The 18,762-nt window shown below is 34.5% G+C and overlaps 4 protein-coding genes and 1 non-coding gene across 8 annotated transcripts; 3 read left to right on the forward strand and 2 right to left on the reverse strand.

Moving 5' to 3' along the window:
• Window positions 1-1,192: 1,192 nt before the first annotated feature.
• On the forward strand, window positions 1,193-4,094 carry LOC17877879 (histone-lysine N-methyltransferase family member SUVH9). Of its 3 annotated transcripts, none has more exons than XM_023778961.1 (3): window positions 1,193-1,326; window positions 1,401-3,495; window positions 3,600-4,094. In XM_023778961.1, the coding sequence occupies exon 2, from the start codon at window positions 1,518-1,520 to the stop codon at window positions 3,450-3,452; it is 1,935 nt and encodes a 644-aa protein (XP_023634729.1). In that variant the 5' UTR covers window positions 1,193-1,326; window positions 1,401-1,517; the 3' UTR covers window positions 3,453-3,495; window positions 3,600-4,094. The 3 variants fall into 3 exon arrangements, with proteins under 3 accessions (XP_023634729.1, XP_006283302.1, XP_023634728.1); XM_006283240.2 differs by having other exon boundaries at window positions 3,807-4,094; XM_023778960.1 differs by having other exon boundaries at window positions 1,401-4,094.
• A 2,322-nt stretch (window positions 4,095-6,416) lies between these two features.
• Window positions 6,417-7,440, forward strand: LOC17877572. Its single transcript, XM_006285284.1, has 2 exons — window positions 6,417-6,922; window positions 7,275-7,440. The coding sequence occupies exons 1-2, from the start codon at window positions 6,417-6,419 to the stop codon at window positions 7,438-7,440; spliced, it is 672 nt and encodes a 223-aa protein (XP_006285346.1).
• Window positions 7,441-7,988: 548 nt separating this feature from the next.
• Window positions 7,989-8,061, reverse strand: TRNAE-CUC. Its single transcript has one exon. It is a non-coding gene; the product is annotated as a tRNA-Glu (tRNA).
• Window positions 8,062-8,521: 460 nt separating this feature from the next.
• On the reverse strand, window positions 8,522-10,392 carry LOC17878376. Of its 2 annotated transcripts, none has more exons than XM_006284472.2 (3): window positions 9,872-10,392; window positions 8,741-8,827; window positions 8,522-8,655 (listed from the first exon to the last, which is right to left on the reverse strand). In XM_006284472.2, the coding sequence occupies exons 1-3, from the start codon at window positions 10,325-10,327 to the stop codon at window positions 8,575-8,577; spliced, it is 624 nt and encodes a 207-aa protein (XP_006284534.1). In that variant the 5' UTR covers window positions 10,328-10,392; the 3' UTR covers window positions 8,522-8,574. The 2 variants fall into 2 exon arrangements, with proteins under 2 accessions (XP_006284534.1, XP_006284535.1); XM_006284473.2 differs by having other exon boundaries at window positions 8,741-8,830.
• A 3,363-nt stretch (window positions 10,393-13,755) lies between these two features.
• On the forward strand, window positions 13,756-18,190 carry LOC17880239 (3-isopropylmalate dehydratase large subunit, chloroplastic). Its single transcript, XM_006285938.2, has 15 exons — window positions 13,756-13,905; window positions 13,992-14,126; window positions 14,211-14,381; window positions 15,140-15,292; window positions 15,410-15,478; window positions 15,576-15,692; window positions 15,863-15,937; window positions 16,188-16,265; window positions 16,388-16,483; window positions 16,575-16,624; window positions 16,954-17,008; window positions 17,113-17,244; window positions 17,466-17,513; window positions 17,616-17,774; window positions 17,854-18,190. Exons 1-15 carry the CDS (start codon window positions 13,846-13,848, stop codon window positions 17,992-17,994), a joined length of 1,539 nt encoding a protein of 512 aa, XP_006286000.1. The 5' UTR covers window positions 13,756-13,845; the 3' UTR covers window positions 17,995-18,190.
• Window positions 18,191-18,762: the final 572 nt, after the last annotated feature.

An 18,762-nucleotide genomic window follows, 5' to 3' on the forward strand; every position in this document is an offset into this window, starting at 1 on the left:
CAGAGAAGAAAAATAACTGCCGTCGAGAGTAGGAAGAAGAAGAAGAAATTATTATTTTTAATTTTACTAGAGAGAGAGAGAAAAAGAGAATTTGAGATATAATTTAACTTGTTTTATCTTGTTATCTAGAGTAGTTTGTTTCCCCTATTTTGTTAAGGGCAAAATGGTATTAAAAAACTTGAAATACTACAAAAACGATGTACATAGCAGAAAGGGTGTTATTTTGCACACAATTTTAGAAAACGGTGCTATCCTGCAACTCTCTCTAAGTTATATACTAACATGCTAACAACACCATCAACATGTTCACTCAACATATCACTTCATAAGCTAAACCACTTATGAGTTATACAATCACACACTTTTCATCATGGTCCTCTGTCAAACACCATATACACATGTTTCAGTGATTGAATTTCATTCTGCAACACCTGATTCCTTTTTGTTAAGTCGTGAGCTCCGCCGGGCACCTCTCTTCACTTCCTTTTTGCAATTATTTTTCCATGTCTCAAAATCTCTTGAACATAAACTGAAATCCACTAAATCACACATTTAGAAATCCAAGAGCGAAAGAGAAAAATAATTTTTCAATGAGTGGTGAAGAAAGGTTTAGCGTGAGCAGTTGTGATATCACCACAGTAGTCACGGCACACCAGAGCATGGCTCGATTGATCGAGCAAACAAGCACTAAGGTTTCTCCTGCCATGGTCTTCTTCCTCCTTCGTTTCTCAAAGATTGTGATCCAACATACGAATTAAGCTAGAGATGGTGAACCCAAATCTTTCTTTTTCGAAAATAGAAAGAGAAAACAAGTTCCAAAAGATAGAGAAAAAATAATAAATAACATATATTTCAACATTTGATCATTCATATGAGGGCAATAACGTCAAAACACATTTCAGTCTTTTACTAAACAAAGAACAAAAGTATAATACTAGCAAAAAATGGACGTAAAAGAGAATATCTCATTATTTATTGTATATAATATTATTGTAATCACAACTTAACTAATGATAAATAAAATTAATAGAATATTGTTGATAACATAACTAAAATTTTTGAATTTTTTTTTATAGAAAGTTGGAAACATCAATTATTTCATATAAAATATTACGCGTTATTTATTTAATACATATTAAAAAATATGTGCAGGTGGATCATTGATAAATGCTTGTGGTATGTTTGGTTTGGTTCAATGCACCAAACAAACACACCATCATTCAAAGCCGGAATAGCTTAAAGAGAAAATCTCGATTATCAAGAAAGCTCTTTTTTCACATCTCCACAGAGAGATCTTCGATTTTTGCATTTCAAATACAAAAAAAGGTACGAAATTTTTGATTCATCTTTTGGAGTTTAATCATATTCATACTTTATGTTAAGAACATTAAATTTTGTAGGAACCATTTGAGAGTAAAAAAGCTTTCTTTGATTCCGCCATGGATTTAGCTTGAACCCATATCTTCGATTGTGGCTGACAACTCGTTAAACCCATTTCGAATCTCGTTTTTGAAGAAATGGGTTCGTCTTCTCACATTCCACATCTTGATCCGTCTTTGAATCCGTCACCTACACTGATCCCAAAGCTCGAACCCATCACTGAATCAACCCAAGACTTGAGCTTTAAGCTCCCAAACTCAAACCCACAAGCCCAGATTTCGTCACCAGTCTCCAATTTCAACGAACTCACGAACTTGTTCTCTGATTACAACAACGTCGCCGAGACTTTTAGGTCTGCGTTTGCTCAACGGCTTAAACGTCACGATGATGTCACGGTTCTTGATTCTTTATCCGGCGCGATTGTACCGGTTGAGGAGAATCCGGAGCCGGAGCCGGAGCCGGTTCCGGTGTCGGTTGTTGTTACTCGTAGGCCAAAGCCTCAGCAACGTTCGTCTGAGCTTGTGAGGATCACTGATGTTGGACCTGAAGGTGAGAGACAGTTTCGTGAACAAGTGAGGCAGACGAGGATGGTTTATGATTCTCTTAGGATTTATTTGATGATGGAAGAAGTTAAACGTCAAGGGCTTGGTGGGAGAAAAGGTAGACCTGATAGTAAAGCTGCTTCAATTATGAAAGATTGTTTCTTGTGGCTGAATCGTGATAAACGAATCGTGGGTTCGATTCCTGGTGTTCAAGTTGGGGATATATTCTTCTTTAGGCTTGAGTTGTGTGTTATGGGTTTACATGGGCAGACACAAGCTGGGATTGATTATCTTACAGGCAGTCTTAGCTCTAATGGAGAGCCAATTGCTACTAGTGTGATTGTTTCTGGTGGGTATGAGGATGATGATGATCATGGAGATGTGATTATGTATACAGGACATGGTGGACAGGATAAGCTTGGAAGGCAAGCTGAACATCAGAAGTTGGAAGGTGGGAATCTTGCGATGGAACGGAGTATGTATTATGGGATTGAAGTTAGGGTGATTAGAGGGTTGAAGTATGAGAACGCGGTTTCTAGCAAAGTTTATGTTTATGATGGGTTGTTTAGGATTGTTGATTCTTGGTTCGATATTGGGAAGTCTGGTTTCGGTGTGTTTAAATTTAGGCTGGAGAGGATTGAAGGTCAGGCTGAGATGGGTAGCTCGATATTGAAGCTTGCTAGTACTCTTAAAACCAACCCGTTGTCTGTTAGGCCGAGAGGTTACATCAGTTTCGATATCTCGAATAGGAAAGAGAATGTTCCTGTCTATTTGTATAACGACATTGACAATGATCAAGAACCTTTGTATTATGAGTACCTTGCTAAAGCTTCGTTTCCCCCTGGCTTATTTATTCAACGGAGTAGTGCAAGTGGGTGTGACTGTATCCAAGGCTGTGGCAGTGGCTGCCTTTGTGAAGCCAAGAATTCAGGTGAGTTTGCTTATGATTATCATGGGAAGTTAATAAGATTGAAACCATTGATACATGAATGTGGACCAGCATGTCAGTGCCCTCCAACTTGTCGAAACCGTGTGACTCAAAAGGGTTTGAAGAATAGGCTCGAAGTGTTTAGGTCACTAGAAACAGGTTGGGGAGTTCGGTCTTTGGATATATTACATGCTGGTGCTTTTATTTGTGAATATGCTGGGGTTGCTTTGACTAGGGAACAAGCCAACATTCTGACAATGAACGGTGATACAATGGTATATCCTGCTCGGTTTTCCTCTGCAAGATGGGAAGCTTGGGGAGATTTGTCTCAGGTCCTTGCTGATTACGAGCGACCTTCTTACCCTCAGATTCCTCCTGTTGATTTCGCAATGGATGTATCCAAGATGAGGAATGTTGCTTGTTACATAAGCCACAGTACTGATCCAAATGTCATTGTCCAGTTAGTACTCCATGATCACAACAGTCTGATGTTCCCCAGAGTCATGCTCTTCGCTGCAGAGAATATCCCTCCCATGACTGAGCTTAGCCTTGATTATGGAGTAGCTGATGATTGGACTGCCAAGCTTGCCATTTGTAATTGAAAATCTCCTATATAAATGGTGGTTCGTAGCCATATTTTTCCAGGTAAAACTAAGTTAATAAGTCTTACCAAATAAGCCTTTAGTGTCATTCTAGTTAAACTTTGAGAAAAGCACCAGCAAGAAACATTGCAAATGGGTCTTCTATAGGTTTGCTTTCTCCAATAGTCGTATAGATTGTATGGATTGTGAGAGAAATGCTGCAACTTGGTGTATTCTAATGTCTGCTGCATTGAGAAAGCCATTGATGTGCTCTTGCTGTTAGCCATATCATGTTCATTTGAACTCGAGATATACATCGGTTTCTTGTGGATTGCGATCAGGCTGGTATTGAATCATTTGTTTGGTTTTTGCTAGTTGGTGACATGAAGATTGTTGAAGGAAAAGGAATTGTGCAGAAGCTAAAGTGTTTATAAGAGTCCCCACTCCTCCCATTTTGACTTTTTGTGGTATCTTTGCACATTTGGGAGTCTTGAGGTTTTGTTTTTGGGGGGTAATAGTGTACAAAACTCAAAAAGATGTTTGTTTTTGTCTGTACTAGCTTGTTCTTGTGTTTGTCTCCTACTTAACAAAATGTTAACCACCTATCTCTGTCTCTCTAAATTAGTTAACTATTAAATGAAACCATCACATATAATTTGATTCCACAAAGTTGCAACTTGAACAAATTCCCAAATAAGAAGAAGAAGATCTTGTAAGGATTCATGTACCGTTTAATTCTTAGATTGCTTTACCTTACCAGTAAATTTAGTGGTGGTCATGTATTAGTAGTGGCTTAATGCAGCTGCAGAACCAAGTGAACCATCAATGATCAATCAAACCAAAGTAATAAATATTGAGAGATGGACAATGGAGATAGAGCGAGATCAATGGTTGATATGACAAGCCATCAATGATCAATCATAAACCAAACTAATAAATATTGAGAGATGAAGAATGGAGATCGAGTGGATTAATGGTCGATATGAAAAGCTGAAAATATGGAAAAAATTAAATATGATTCTATAAGAATCTGAAAGATTTACAATATTTTTTTTTTAAATCAAATTAGAGTTTTTCTGGCGGTATATTGTGGAGCAAAGTAGCAAACTTTTTTTCTTTTTAATTTTAAATTCAATTTTTTGTATAATGTTGGAATTTGTTTAAATATTAATAAAATTACATAATATTAACCATTATTAAATCAGTTTGATTCGACACTTGTGTTATTGAAAAATAGTATAACGAAGTTTAACCCGTTTTGAACTTTACATTGCATATGTTTGTTAAAACTTTCTATAGAGTTAATATATTTATAACACTTAATCTTTTCATAGAGTTTAAATATTTATAATATTTTTTTTTAATGTAATTAAGCTTTTGCTATGAATAAAGATCGAGCGACATTAATGGTCGATATGACAAGACGAATATATGGAAATAAGAAGATATGATTCTCTAATGAACTAGAAGATTTACAATATTATTATCAAATATTGTGTAGTCATTATAAAAATATATCTTAGATATTTGAGTTTATCTATTTTAGGATATCCTTTTAGTATATACCTAAGGTAATCCTAACTACTATTATTATGAGGCTAATAATAAAAATCTTCCTAAATATTTGTGTGTTCTAACTCTCATTAATTTATCACGACACCAGAGTCAGTTTATGCGTTTAAAGACAAAAATCAAGCGAATTATAAGATTTGCGTTCAAGAACAGAAAATATTCTAAATTAATTCAAATTGTATATTATGTATTCCCTCTGTTTCATTATAAGTGATGTTTTAGCCAATTTTTTTTGTTTCAGTATAATTGATGTATTTAATATTTTTTGACCAATTATATTTTACATCATATTTTCTTATTGGTTGAATTCATATTAATTAAAAATGTTTTTATGGAAAATGGATAAGTTATATGTTTTATTATTTAGTGTGTCAAAACCTTAAACATCACTTATAATGAAACAAAGGGAGTATGAAATATAGAAGATTATGTCTTCTCATTCACTCTATAAAAGGATTTGCTTTTCAAATCATATAGTTTTCGACCTAGCACCATCTTTAATTTCATAAGCTTGTCTGAAACAAAAGTTATTTATTTCAATCAATCACTAAATCACACCGAATTGTATTAATTTATAAACGAGCTAAAAATAAGAACCGGTCCAAAATAAATGTTCATGAAAATTTTCCAAGTCATATCAAAAGTTTTCAAGGATCTAAAATCAAATACACCATCCATATCGGTATATTGATCTTCAAATGAAATTCAGTTCGAGATAAACCAACTCGAAAAGTTTGAATATAAGTTTTACCAAACTCAAAAGTGAATAAAGTACATCTTATCATTCGGTAGTTTCATCTACTTTTATAATCTTTTCCACATTGAATAAAAACGAAATAATAAAGCTTTCTCATGCATGTAAACATGTATCAGGACCATTCATGTGTATTTCTTTGCTCACTAAAAAAAAAGATGCATTCATAAACTCAAGGTTCAGCAATATCAGTATCTTTTTTTTGTTTTTAATCAAAATAATAGTTTCTTCATCTTCTTTTAAACTATCAAAATTTATAAGAAAACATGAGAAAGTTTATTAAAGACACAAACAAAACGAAAAAGACATTGCAAGAATTGGTTCTTTGCTGTTGTGTCGGAAGTTTGGTAACGCCTAAAAATAACCAAAACAAAAAGTGAAGTATTCCTCAAAAATAGCAACACTAACCACCACCACCACAATTATCTCTTTTTTTCTCTAAACGTAGAACACACAACGGTTAAGTGGCTTTAATATTTCCAATTTTTGTTCTTTTAGAGATAAACATGAACACAAACCGTGACAACAAATCTTGAGTTTATGATACCCTAGTTTCTCCGATCAAAAGTAACACAAGAAACATCAAGAACGGTAATGATCATATAAACAAAAGGAAAGAAGAAAGAAAAGAAAAAGAAACAAAGATTAAGGTAAAGGGCATGGAAGACGGTCGTAGAGGATCATCTTCAACACCACAATCACGTAAGATCATGGTGATCGCTGATCCAACACGTGAATCAGCAGCTGCTCTTCAATACGCTCTTTCACACGCCGTGCTCGAACAAGACGAGCTTATCCTTGTACATGTTGAAAGCACTGGTGGTGGTTCTTGGAAAAATGCTTTCTCAAGTTTTCTTAGGTTGCCAAGTTCCATCTCTTCGTCTAGCAGCGGCTCCTCCACCCCCGCAGCATCTATAGGTACCGCGACAGGCTCTAATGCCGCGGCTGTAAGCGCTTTGGCCTCAGAGATTGGTCAAGGAGATGGGAACTTTCTTGAACAGATGAAACGGATATGTGAAATTGCTCAGCCTAAGGTACGTGTACACACCGAGTGTATAGGTATAGATGGGATTAAAGCTACAGGTATACTTCTTCATGGAGACAAGCTTGGTGTTGATGTTATCATCATAGGCCAACGCAGGACAATCTCATCTTCCCTTCTAGGGTATGTTTTCTCTCTCTCCATATATCCCTTTAATGAATGGGTGTTGGTTATACATTAAACCCAAATTTACGATATTTTATTAATTTATAGAGTTAGTAATTTTATAGAATATATATAAAATGACCCGAAAATTAATTTGGAATGGAAGAAATGATTATATTGATTTATCGATATATAAAATGACCCGATCAAAAACAAATTTGGAATTGAAGAAATATATAGGTTTTTATCGAGTTATTAATTTGTCGAGTATTGATTTATAAAGGTTATACGGTATATATACTAGTGGTGGTGTCTTTTACATTTTCGATATGAGATCTTAACAATGAGGGTGTGGTTCGGGTTTGGACAGAACTAGGCGGCCAGGAGGGTCACTAAGAGGATCAAAAGGAGTAGACACAGCGGAGTACTTAATCGAGAACAGTAAATGCACTTGTGTTGGGGTACAAAAGAAAGGTCAAAATGGAGGATATGTTCTAAACACCAAGACGCATAAGAACTTCTGGCTCTTGGCATGATCATCTATATTACATAGTCAGTTTTATTGCTTTCAAGTAGCTGTGACAACAAACAAAAGGAAGAAGTAAGAAGACAAAAATAAAGGTTACCTAGCTCCCATGCACTCATGGTTTCTTTAAGTGTTTTTATTTTCCTCTCATCTCTCTCAATTCTAGCAATGAATGAAGTGTTCTTTTATATGTTTGTGCTTTTTTCCCCACCTTGAAAAATGTGGGTAAACGCTGTAAATATCTAACACATGACAGCCTGATGATATCAATGGGAAGTAAAGAATGTATAAGAGAATCTATAGAGATGCCTCAAATTTGAAAGAAGAAAAAAAAACAAAATGAGAGGAGAAAAATATGTTCATCATTGTTGTAAAGAGCTATGGAAGCTTTTGATTAGTCTCATGACTCTCATCTAGTACCAAGAACTATAGGATCTGTAATGTATACAAAGATAATACAATAAGAATCTTATTGATGTTGCTTGTATAAACAACTCTATTCAGTTCCTCACTTAGAGAGGAAAAAAGCAAAATAAAAAACTATAAGAAAATTAAAATCTCCGTTGCCGGGACTCGAACCCGGGTCTCTCGGGTGAGAGCCGAGTATCCTGACCAGCTAGACTACAACGGATTATTGTACATTAGCGTTTTATAAAATTATATCTCTATGTTTAAAATATTGTAACATGCATACATTGCCCAGATTTTTTTTTTTTTTTTTTAAGTAGTTTTGGCTGTTTATTACAAAAGAACATTTATAATCGAAATTTACCCGGACGAAGTAAAACAAAAATTGACTAGTGCATTTTATCAAATGTTGTCTAAGATGGTCTAACCACACTTCGAAACCCTCCTTTCAATTTAAAGGCTTTGTTTCGTATACATAAATGAACATTGTTGAAAAACATCATCAACTAGTTAAGGGAAGTATGTTTGAGGATTCTCCTCTTGCAATATCGCGGGGGAGGTTGTGAGCTCTCGTCTCTTGCAATATCGCGGAGGAGATTATGAGCTCTCGCCTTCTCGCGATATCGCGAAGAAATTAAACGAAAAGCGTGTTTTGTTTCTGATATGTTGAGATTGTATTTTTGTAAAATGATATAAATATATAAAATGTATGTATTTTGAGATAGAAAGTGAATTTTTACATAATTGTGCAAAAGGTAGCGAGATGTCCGACAGCAATTGCAGTTTCCATTGCGTTTAACGCGTCCCACCAACCCATCTGCATGCAACCACACATTTCCATATTCAAGAAACTAAAATGACCAAAAAAAAAAAAAAAATAGACATAATCAAGAAAGGCTTACCCTTCGAGGCTGTTGTTCCTCTAGGTTTTCATCATCAGGCTCTTGCTGCAACGGTTGTTGGAGGGCTAGGTTCTCATCGCAAGGAGGCTGCTGCACAATTTAGAGTATAATAGGGTATAAGACTATGCTAGTACATTATGACTTCTAAACATTATATATATGTAAAAAGTAATCTCGTGTTCATTTTCAGTTTTCACTATGTGAATTCTAAGGAAATGTATGTTACAAAAATGATACACAAAATTGCCAACCAAATATTTTGACAAATTGCTGACCATTATTATTAAAAATATTTTAATAATTTCTAACTAATTTCTTACTAGCTTTTATTCATCGGGAACTAGTAGAAAAAACTCGACGAATTTCCGACCATTTTTCCTCGAAAATAAGTATGTTTTCTTGTAGTATGCTAAAATGTTATGTCTTTTTGAGCTTAGGGGGGGTTATTGGGAGGATGATTTTAAAAGAGTTTATGGATTTCTAAAGTTTAGAGATTTTAAGATTCTCAAAAAATTTTGTGGATTCTAAAATAATGTTTACCCAGATTTCTAGAGTTTAATAGATTCTTCATATGATAGATTCTATAAATACTTGTGAGAATTGCAGTATTTTGAAAGTTGTTTTTAATGACTAAATATGTAAGGAATCATTAAACCAATAACACTAGAATTTGATAGAATTGGAAAATCAATAAATACTCAACTTTTTGAATAACAAAGGATTTTAAATAGAATTACAAAATACATACACCAATAACAAGAGATTTTATTAGGAATCTAAGAATCTATAAACCAATAACAATGGAATCTTAAACTCTAAAAATCTTTAAAAATCATTCTCCCAATAACTCCCCCTTAGTCTTTGTTTATCGAAATGTTTGAACTGTATGTACACGTGTCAACACACAACCTAAATTATAGAATTAACCATTTGGTATAAAGTTTCGAACATATCTAAACTAGTTAGGCAATTCAGCGTCATCAGTTCGTATAATCACGTCATCATTATATGCCAATGCTATCAATTAAAGTGCGACACATTTTCAAACGTCACGATATATAGCTAGCTATATCTGGCCGCTATTACAAACGCCTAAATAGATTACGAATGTTAAAAAAAAGAACAACGTACCAGATGATGAGGGCTACGTTTAGACCGTAACAAGACATAACTATCCAAGAAGAGACAATGCGAATGAGTATAGTTCCGTCGCATATAACACTTGACGCAGAGATCAAAGGTTTCGCCACCTGGCGTGTCGAAGCAAGTTACACATGTGAAGTGTAGACCACTGAGAGACTGAAGGCACGTCCGGCAGCTAATGGTCCGGGTCCGAGCCACGTAGTAAAGCGTCAAGACCTCCCAAAAGTCAAGCTGGCCGTCTCTATTACGGTCGAGCTCCCTGAACATCTCAGGACAGACCCAAGCTAAACCCGCCGTTCGATGCAAGAAGTCAATGTACTCTTGAAAGCTGACACGACCATCTCCATCATTGTCCATTGCCCGGAAAAAATGCCATGCCAGATCTTGTTGTTCCCTGGAGCCGTTGTTGTAATAAGCAATTGCGGCTTCGTGGAGCTCATCCATTATTGATCTTATAGTTACAAAAGGGAATTTTCAAGATAAGTGGCTTAGACAAAAGAAAGATGAAGATGAAGATACGACTTTGAATGTATATACTCTAAAGCATGTGGTGGAGGTCTCTATGTACAAGCTAGATGGAGCTGGAGACCCTACTTGAACGAGCCAAGAATGAAAATGTACAAGGAGCTCAGACCTCAGAAGCCAAGTTTAATTAGGACCACAAGTCTTGTTTTGTTTGTCGCTAAGATAGAAGAAAGAGACAAGAAATAGATGACTTTTGGGTGTCAAAGTCTAGTTGTAGTGTTGTTTAATGCGTAAATCACAACTTGTTCCATGTGATATTCAAACCAGTATATAGCCTTCGTAATATTTGGTTTCTTACAGATATTGATGTGACAATTAGAATGTGGATAATGTCACAAGACAAATAAGAATATTTTCTTTATAGACGAGTCTGGACTTAGGCTAGAACAAGATGATTACAGGTTGACTCGTAGATCGCTTACAAATTAAGGTGGCCGAGACCGAACTAAATAACCGTTAATAAATCGTCAATATGAACTATTCAACGAGCTATTAGACTAACAAGTGTTTATATTATTTTTTTGCCTTTTTAGGAATGATTCCTCTCTCACTTCAAGATGTCGTACACTAGAAAATTAGAAATGACTGAAATGATCTTCCTTCATCTACCTTTTCGGGCGCTAAGTGAATATTAGAAAAATTTATGGTATTTGCGATTAGCTTCGTATTATATTAGGAAAAATTATGGTATATTTTTTTTAATATTATTCGCTAAAAAATGAGTGTTACCATTTTTCACTTGTCCAACACATGTCCAAAATATGATAATCTGGATACGAGCCGAAAATATACAAATACACAAATTATATAATGATTTTCATATACATATATAGTTATATATTCTTAGTCAAATCTAAAAATACACGAGTTGAAACGAATATCTGACTTAAAAAAAAACTGATATTGTGATTTGTTTTATCGTTTAGGAATACTGTATATTCCTATTTGTTTTGCTTCAAAAATTTCGGAAAGTAGAAATTTTCAAATTTAATCAAAACGAATAGTGAATCGAATCGAATTTAACAAATATTTTGCCCACGCCTTAGGTGTAAGGTTGGCTCAAGGGGTTTTCTATAAAGGCCTTTAAGAGTTGATCCTAGACCGGGCCTATTAAGGGCTAAAATCCATCCCTAACAAGAATGAATCACCACTATGCTGCACTAGAAAAGCGATTAACTAAAAGTGTCTTCCTAGGTCTAGCTTTCCCCTTGATCTCTAGTGTCACGGTTGAGTTCATTACTAATCTAGTGGTGCATACCATGAGTAGTATTTGAAATAGCTATTTTAACTAAAACTTAACGCTTTGCCACACTCTTTTCAAACTCAATGACACATTTTTATAACTCCTATGAGAAAATGTGCATATATGAATGGTCCAGTCCTTTAGTGAAATTTTTACAAAAACTCGCATGATCCCAAAGAAACCCAAATCACAGTTTCGTCTCCTAAGACTTAAATTCTCGAAGTGCTTATGAATGGTCTAGTCCTTTTCCCACAACTGCTGGCACAAAAACATGTAACCTTTGCCCAAATATGGCAAAAACCACCTAACCTTAAAGGTAGCCAATAATACATTATATAAGTAAAAAATGCTTCAACGTACTTTTCTTCAATATTTCATCAAATAATATATATGCAAGGTTATGTTATTAGAGTCGGACTATATATATTCAAGAAGTCTATGATGAAATTTGTAACCAAAATCCACATTATCCAAATTCACTTAATGCTTCCTTGGTCGTTTACGGAAACATGAATTAGTACATTTTGAGTTAAAAGTTAATACAACGAAAACCATGTAAATAATATAGTTCAAGCCAATAACTTAAAACGATAGAGAATTATCATGCATGTGCTGCACAATAAGTTAAAGTGCTAATAAATCTTATCTCTATGTGTATTTTATATGTCTCTGACAAGTTTATATAAGTTTATTATAACAATTTTTTCACGTGGTAAACAAGTATGGATCTACCAACCTAAAGACTCTATCCTCATTTGTCTAAAACAAATCAATTAAATACATTTGCTATCCCACTAACTAACAAAGCTCCATGTGAATCATATATAACCTTACTTTAGTCTCTCAAAGTTTTGTCAGATGAAGTTGTCAATACACAACATTTGATAGGTTCAAGATCGATCATTGGCTTATTGCACCGATTCTATAAGTTATAGTGATGTAAAAAATGCAAATATGATTGAAAAGGAAGAACCAAATATATATATTAAGATTCAATTCCTAGCATTTCAACTCTCCAAATAATTAATTCATTGCAATCCTTGAAAATGTTTTAAAAGTTATTATTATCTTATTTTTTGAATTCTCTTCTTTTTAAAATCTTTTATTCAATACCCCTTCCTAAAACTTAAAATTTACAGTGGCTGAGTACAGATTTTGTAATATGTATTTTTTTTTCTAACTTTATGAGGCTTTTTATAAACAAACCAAGCTTGAAGTGAAATATCCGTATAAATTAATCGGATATTTTTTTTACTAATTTTAATCCTTCTTTATTATCAATAGGGTAATTAACTAGATATTTTGTCAAAAAGGTACTAGGGATATAAGATTTCAATTTCTTATGATTTCCCAAATCACTGTATCAATTTTATTAAAATCATATATGTTTTAATCAAATAATTTTCTAACTAATATTTACTAATATTCTTTTTTGTAAGAAAATGTTAAATTACATATATATATATACATATATTTAAAATAACTATTATACAACAATGGTTGAAGTAGAAATGTAAAACAAAATTTTTGAGTGATTCAGTCGCTCAAAACAAACCAAATATGTAACCTTATTTATAACATCAATCTCCCATCAGTTAAATCGCCGAAAATTAGTTTCGGATCTATCCATCAAATTTTTTATTATTATTCATAAATTATAATTAAAACCGCAGTAAAGTCATCTTTCACCTAGTAGAAGTATTTCCCTAATCATTTTTCAAGTATTTGCTAGCTATATTTAAAAGTATTTCAACTATAATAAACTCGAACCAAAAAAAAATATAATTAATAAGTAATAACCAAAAAAAAATGTAAGAACAAAAAATTTTGTATCAAATCGATTAACGAATATTTTCATTCCTATGAAACCAAATTTTTAAAAAAAAAAAGATAAATTAGTAACACAAATTATCACATTTTTTCTGGTGAATCCACAAATTATCACATGATTGAGCTATTAATTAATTTCACCAACTTAAATGACACAATCTATTTGTTTTTAATTGTCACCAACCTATAGACTCTCTGTCTCACTCAGTCAACGCAACGTTTGTGTCATATTGTCTACTTATTATACAAAGACTCAAACTTTATTTATAACCTTAGGTTTTTCTCAACACACGCCTCAAATCTCTTTTCACAGCTCACCCCTCACACACACACAAACACCTTGAAGAAGACGAAGAGAGCAACCATGGCTTCTTCTGTTATCTCTTCTTCTCCTTTCGTCTGCAAATCATCATCCTCCTTAAAGGTATTTTCAGTTTCTCTATTTCGATTTTCACATTTTCGAGTTTTTCAATTTTCTTATAGCTTTTGTGTTTTTTTTGATCGGAGCAGAAGGATTTGGGGTTTTCTTCGTTTACGAAATCGTCTCAGATTTCGATTCATCGATGTCAGAAGAAATCGATTTCTCGGAAGATTGTTTCTGTTATGGCTCCTCAAAAGGATCGGTCTCCTGGTACCACAGGATCGGTCTGTATCTTCTTCTTCTTATTCTTAGTGTTCGTCTCTCTTGTGGCATTTGTTTGATTTCTTTTATTTTGCGATTTGTTTTAGGTGAAAACTGGGATGACAATGACGGAGAAGATTCTAGCTAGGGCGGCTGAGAAGTCGTTAGTTGTTCCTGGTGATAATATTTGGGTTAATGTTGATGTTCTTATGACTCATGATGTTTGTGGACCTGGTGCTTTTGGTATCTTTAAGAGAGAGTTTGGTGAAAAGGCTAAGGTACTATGCCTCTTCTTCTTATTCTCTTCTTATGTTACCTAGAGCTTGCTAGGTCTTTGGTATGAGTGGTAGTAGTAGAATTCAAGAATTGATGTTGTTGTTGCTGGTTTTACTTTGGAAAAGTGGGAAGATTTTGATTGGTTTAGGGATTTGATAGGTTGGAATCTTGTTATGATTATGTTGTCTTGCTTCTTCTTGTTCTCTTCTTATGTTACCTTGTTTCAAGGTTTTGATCTAAATGGACCTGGAAGTTTTGTTTTTTACGATCTGGTGGTAGTAGTAGTAGAATTCAAGAAATTGATGCGATTGATGCTGGTTTTACTATGGAAAGTTGGAAGATTTTTGATAGGTTTATGGATTTGATAGGTTGGAATCTTGTTATGATTATGTTATCTTGCTTCTTCTTCTTCTTCTTCTCTTCTTATGTTAGCTTGTTTCAAGGTTTTGATCAAAATGGACCTGGAAGTTTCGTTTTTCACGATCTGGTGGTAGTAGTAGAATTCAAGAATTGATGTGGTTGCTGCTGGTTTAGTATGGAAAGTGAGAAAGGTTTAGGGATTAGTGAATGGTGATCACAGATTATTGGATTTTTTTTTCCTCTTCTGGTTTAGGGATTTGATAGGTTGGAATCTGGCTATGTTTATATTATGTTGCTTTATTGTATTGTTTTTCAGCTAGTTGAGAAGCTTTTGTAGATTTTGTATTGACGCTTGATCACTTTTGTGCCGTTTCTTATCGTGATTACTTGCATGTTTAAGGTTTGGGACCCAGAGAAGATTGTTGTTATTCCAGACCATTACATATTCACTACTGATAAGCGTGCAAACCGGAATGTAGACATTATGCGGGAACATTGCAAGGAACAGAACATCAAGTATTTCTATGATATCACCGACCTTGGAAATTTTAAGGTATGATGGTTTCAAACTTCTTATGGTGTTTCTCGATATTGTGACTTGCGTGATTATGATTGATTCTGCGTTCTTTCATTCGGATGAAACTTAAGTGTTTTTTCCCCTCATATGTAGGCTAATCCTGACTACAAAGGTGTTTGCCATGTCGCTCTTGCACAAGAAGGTCATTGCAGGCCAGGAGAGGTACCAATCTCTTTCACTGGATATGATTTGCTTTCTTCTAATTGAATCTGGCGTTTTTTTTTTATTCTGCTCTAAATAATGTGTTTCCCTGTTATAGGTTTTGGTAGGAACAGATTCACACACTTGTACTGCTGGAGCATTTGGTCAATTTGCTACAGGGATTGGAAACACTGATGCAGGCTTTGTGTTAGGCACTGGAAAAATCCTCCTTAAGGTTTGTGTAATAGCTGATTTTCATGATCATTTATGCTATATCTCTATCCAGTGTGTTAAACGGAAATAAGTGGTTCCCGTTTCAACTTGAAACTTGATAGAACAATTTCCCCCTCTCCAGTTTTGTATAATCAAACTGTAGTTTCTGAAGCTCATATCCCGACTTTGCAGGTTCCACCAACAATGAGGTTTATCTTGGATGGGGAAATGCCCAGTTTTTTGCAAGCAAAGGATCTGATTTTGCAAGTGAGTGTGATATGTCTTATAGCTTTTATTTCCTTTTCCAGCTTCCAAAATCTTTACAGATCAGTATTGACAGTAGTGTGAAGTACATTCCCCCTTTTTATGTGATCTAGTTATGTCTTCACCAATTTGCATATTTATGTGAAGTCAATTTTTTTCATTCTAAATTGATAGTTTATTTATTTAACGTTTCCTCTTTGGATTCTATCTGGCGTCCTTCATCTGGATCTTGAACTTACTTCCAACTTTGTAGATTATTGGTGAAATTTCTGTTGCCGGTGCAACTTACAAGACGATGGAGTTCAGTGGTACAACTATCGAAAGTCTGAGTGTAAGATATTACTTTGTGTCCTACATCATGGATCCCTTCTCCTACGGGAATAAAAAAGTATTTGGCATATGATGTTTTCGGTGATTTTATAAATCTTTGCTTCAATCATTTTTGGCTGCTAGATGGAAGAAAGAATGACATTGTGCAACATGGTTGTGGAAGCTGGGGGAAAGAATGGTGTCATCCCACCTGATGCGACGACATTTGATTATGTTGAGGTATGTATGATATGCTTTCTTGTGAAACATCTGATTTTCCAAGTGAAATGGTGTTGTGATATGCGTATTCCTTATCTTATATTAAATGCAGAATAGGACATCTGTACCGTTTGAGCCAGTATACAGTGATGGAAATGCAAGGTACAATCACAAGGCACCCTAAGTTTTATAATCAGTGAGCGGAGTAAATACATGTTTCTGGTATCTATATTTTAAATTTTAGTGCAACTGGATAAACCGTAGTACCCTGGATATGTAACATGTGTTTCGAACCTACTCTTCAGATGAGTAATGCAACTTGATAGAATGGTCTAGCATGTTAAACTATAATTTTTTCTGTTTTGGTTTTTCGGTTGTGGATTATGAAAGTACCCAGTTCACTAGCGTTACAGATTGCTCTTTGCAGTTATATCTCTGTTTCTTAACATTTCTTTTTGTAACCATAGTTTTTTTGTTGTTTTCTTCCACAGCTTTGTCGCAGATTATAGAATTGATGTGTCAAAGCTGGAGCCTGTGGTAGCTAAGGTGGGTTTACTATAGTTACGAATTGAAAACATTGAGTTCTTTCCACCTCTTCATGCCAATTGAACACCAATTTAAAATATTGTCATTGTCATTCTTGTTTTCAGCCTCATTCTCCTGACAACCGGGCTCTAGCAAGAGAATGCAAAGATGTGAAAATTGACAGAGTATACATTGGTTCTTGTACTGGTGGGAAAACAGAGGATTTTATGGCTGCAGCTAAACTTTTCCACGCTGCAGTAAGTTCCACTTCTTGTCTGTCTCTTATTAGACATGTGCACCACTGTTTTACTCGATTTTGGGCAAGAAATTATGATTTCAATCTTGCAATATACGAAGTTATCTTGTAATTTGATTTATCTGCGACAAAGCTGAAATCTTTGTTTAAAGCTCTTTCATCTTCTCTATTACCTCGATTTCCGTTTTAGCTCAATCAAAATTAATGATTGTGTATTTGCAGGGAAGGAAGGTCAAAGTCCCAACTTTCCTTGTCCCAGCTACTCAAAAGGTTAGCACTACATTTCGACATTGCTACTATCTCAAGTAGTTTATGCACTGAATACAAATGATCAAAATGCATTGTATCTTATCTTTATGCTCATCTCTTCAGGTTTGGATGGATGTGTATGCTCTCCCTGTGCCTGGGACAGGTGGAAAGACATGTGCACAGATCTTTGAAGAAGCTGGCTGTGACACACCAACCAGTCCTAGCTGTGGTGCCTGCCTTGGTGGCCCAGCAGACACATACGCTCGCTTAAATGAACCACAAGTACGCACCCGTCATTTACCCCTACTCATCCAATTAAATATGTAGTGAGACTAACTGTTTTAAAAATGGCGTATTACAGGTGTGTGTCTCAACCACGAACAGGAACTTCCCCGGTCGGATGGGACACAAAGAAGGGCAGATTTACTTAGCTTCTCCATTCACAGCTGCAGCCTCGGCCTTAACCGGCCATGTAGCTGACCCAAGGGAGTTCTTGCAGTAGGGCTAATGTAATGTCTTTGTGTGAAAATGCATTGTCGACACTACTACATCGTTTAAATGATGAGCACTGTGAACTATATGTATGTATTTTTCTTTATTTTCCTGTTTGGACTTAGTTTCAAGCACTTTGTTAAACTTTTTTATGTTATGAGTTTGAATAATAAAAGAGAGAAAGAGAGAGTTAGATAAGTCAGTAATCATATTCTAATTCTAATATCTTCATGACTCTATCAGTGATTTGATTGCATGAAGTAAATAATGATGACTTAGTGAAAACTTGGCTAATATCTAATTTTGTGGTTTTGTAATTGCTGGACATTTGTCATTTACAAATTCCAATAACATTTGTTTGAGTTCCAAAATATATTAAACTCCAATAATTGAAGCTATAATTAAGTCAAATATATTCTCTAGGGACTTAAAATATAGAAGTTGAACATTTGTGTTAGAGAAAGGGAATATATTTTGGTAAAAGCCATTGAATTAGCAAAGTCTGGCATGAGAGAAATGTACAAGTTTAACCCTTAATAATGCCAATAAATTAATTATTAACCCTCAATAATACTTATTTTAATATTGATAAATTAGAGAGGCAAACATTGGCTGAGGGGCCATTGACTTGGGAAAAAAGAGCCCGTGGAGATAATATTATAAAATTTGATTTGTCCTCCGTAAATTAAGTGAAACCAAAAATATCGAATCAAAACCAAACCAAGAAAAATCGAATAGAAATAGAAGAAAAAGTAATAATTTTCGAAATAGTAAAAAA

The sequence above is a fragment of the Capsella rubella genome, unplaced genomic scaffold (assembly GCF_000375325.1).
Source record: "Capsella rubella cultivar Monte Gargano unplaced genomic scaffold, Caprub1_0 scaffold_7, whole genome shotgun sequence".
In the NCBI taxonomy this organism is placed as follows: domain Eukaryota; kingdom Viridiplantae; phylum Streptophyta; class Magnoliopsida; order Brassicales; family Brassicaceae; genus Capsella; species Capsella rubella.

Coding starts and splice junctions, on each gene's coding strand:
- LOC17880239 (XM_006285938.2), top strand. CDS start 13,846: ATGGCTTCTTCTGTTATCTCTTCTTCTCCTTTCGTCTGCAAATCATCA. Junction 13,906..13,991: donor AATCATCATCCTCCTTAAAG/GTATTTTCAGTT, acceptor TGATCGGAGCAG/AAGGATTTGGGGTTTTCTTC. Junction 14,127..14,210: donor CTCCTGGTACCACAGGATCG/GTCTGTATCTTC, acceptor GATTTGTTTTAG/GTGAAAACTGGGATGACAAT.
- LOC17877879 (XM_023778960.1), top strand. CDS start 1,518: ATGGGTTCGTCTTCTCACATTCCACATCTTGATCCGTCTTTGAATCCG.
- LOC17877572 (XM_006285284.1), top strand. CDS start 6,417: ATGGAAGACGGTCGTAGAGGATCATCTTCAACACCACAATCACGTAAG. Junction 6,923..7,274: donor ATCTCATCTTCCCTTCTAGG/GTATGTTTTCTC, acceptor GGGTTTGGACAG/AACTAGGCGGCCAGGAGGGT.
- LOC17878376 (XM_006284473.2), bottom strand. CDS start 10,327: ATGGATGAGCTCCACGAAGCCGCAATTGCTTATTACAACAACGGCTCC. Junction 8,831..9,871: donor AACGTAGCCCTCATCATCTG/GTACGTTGTTCT, acceptor TAAATTGTGCAG/CAGCCTCCTTGCGATGAGAA. Junction 8,656..8,740: donor AGGAACAACAGCCTCGAAGG/GTAAGCCTTTCT, acceptor GGTTGCATGCAG/ATGGGTTGGTGGGACGCGTT.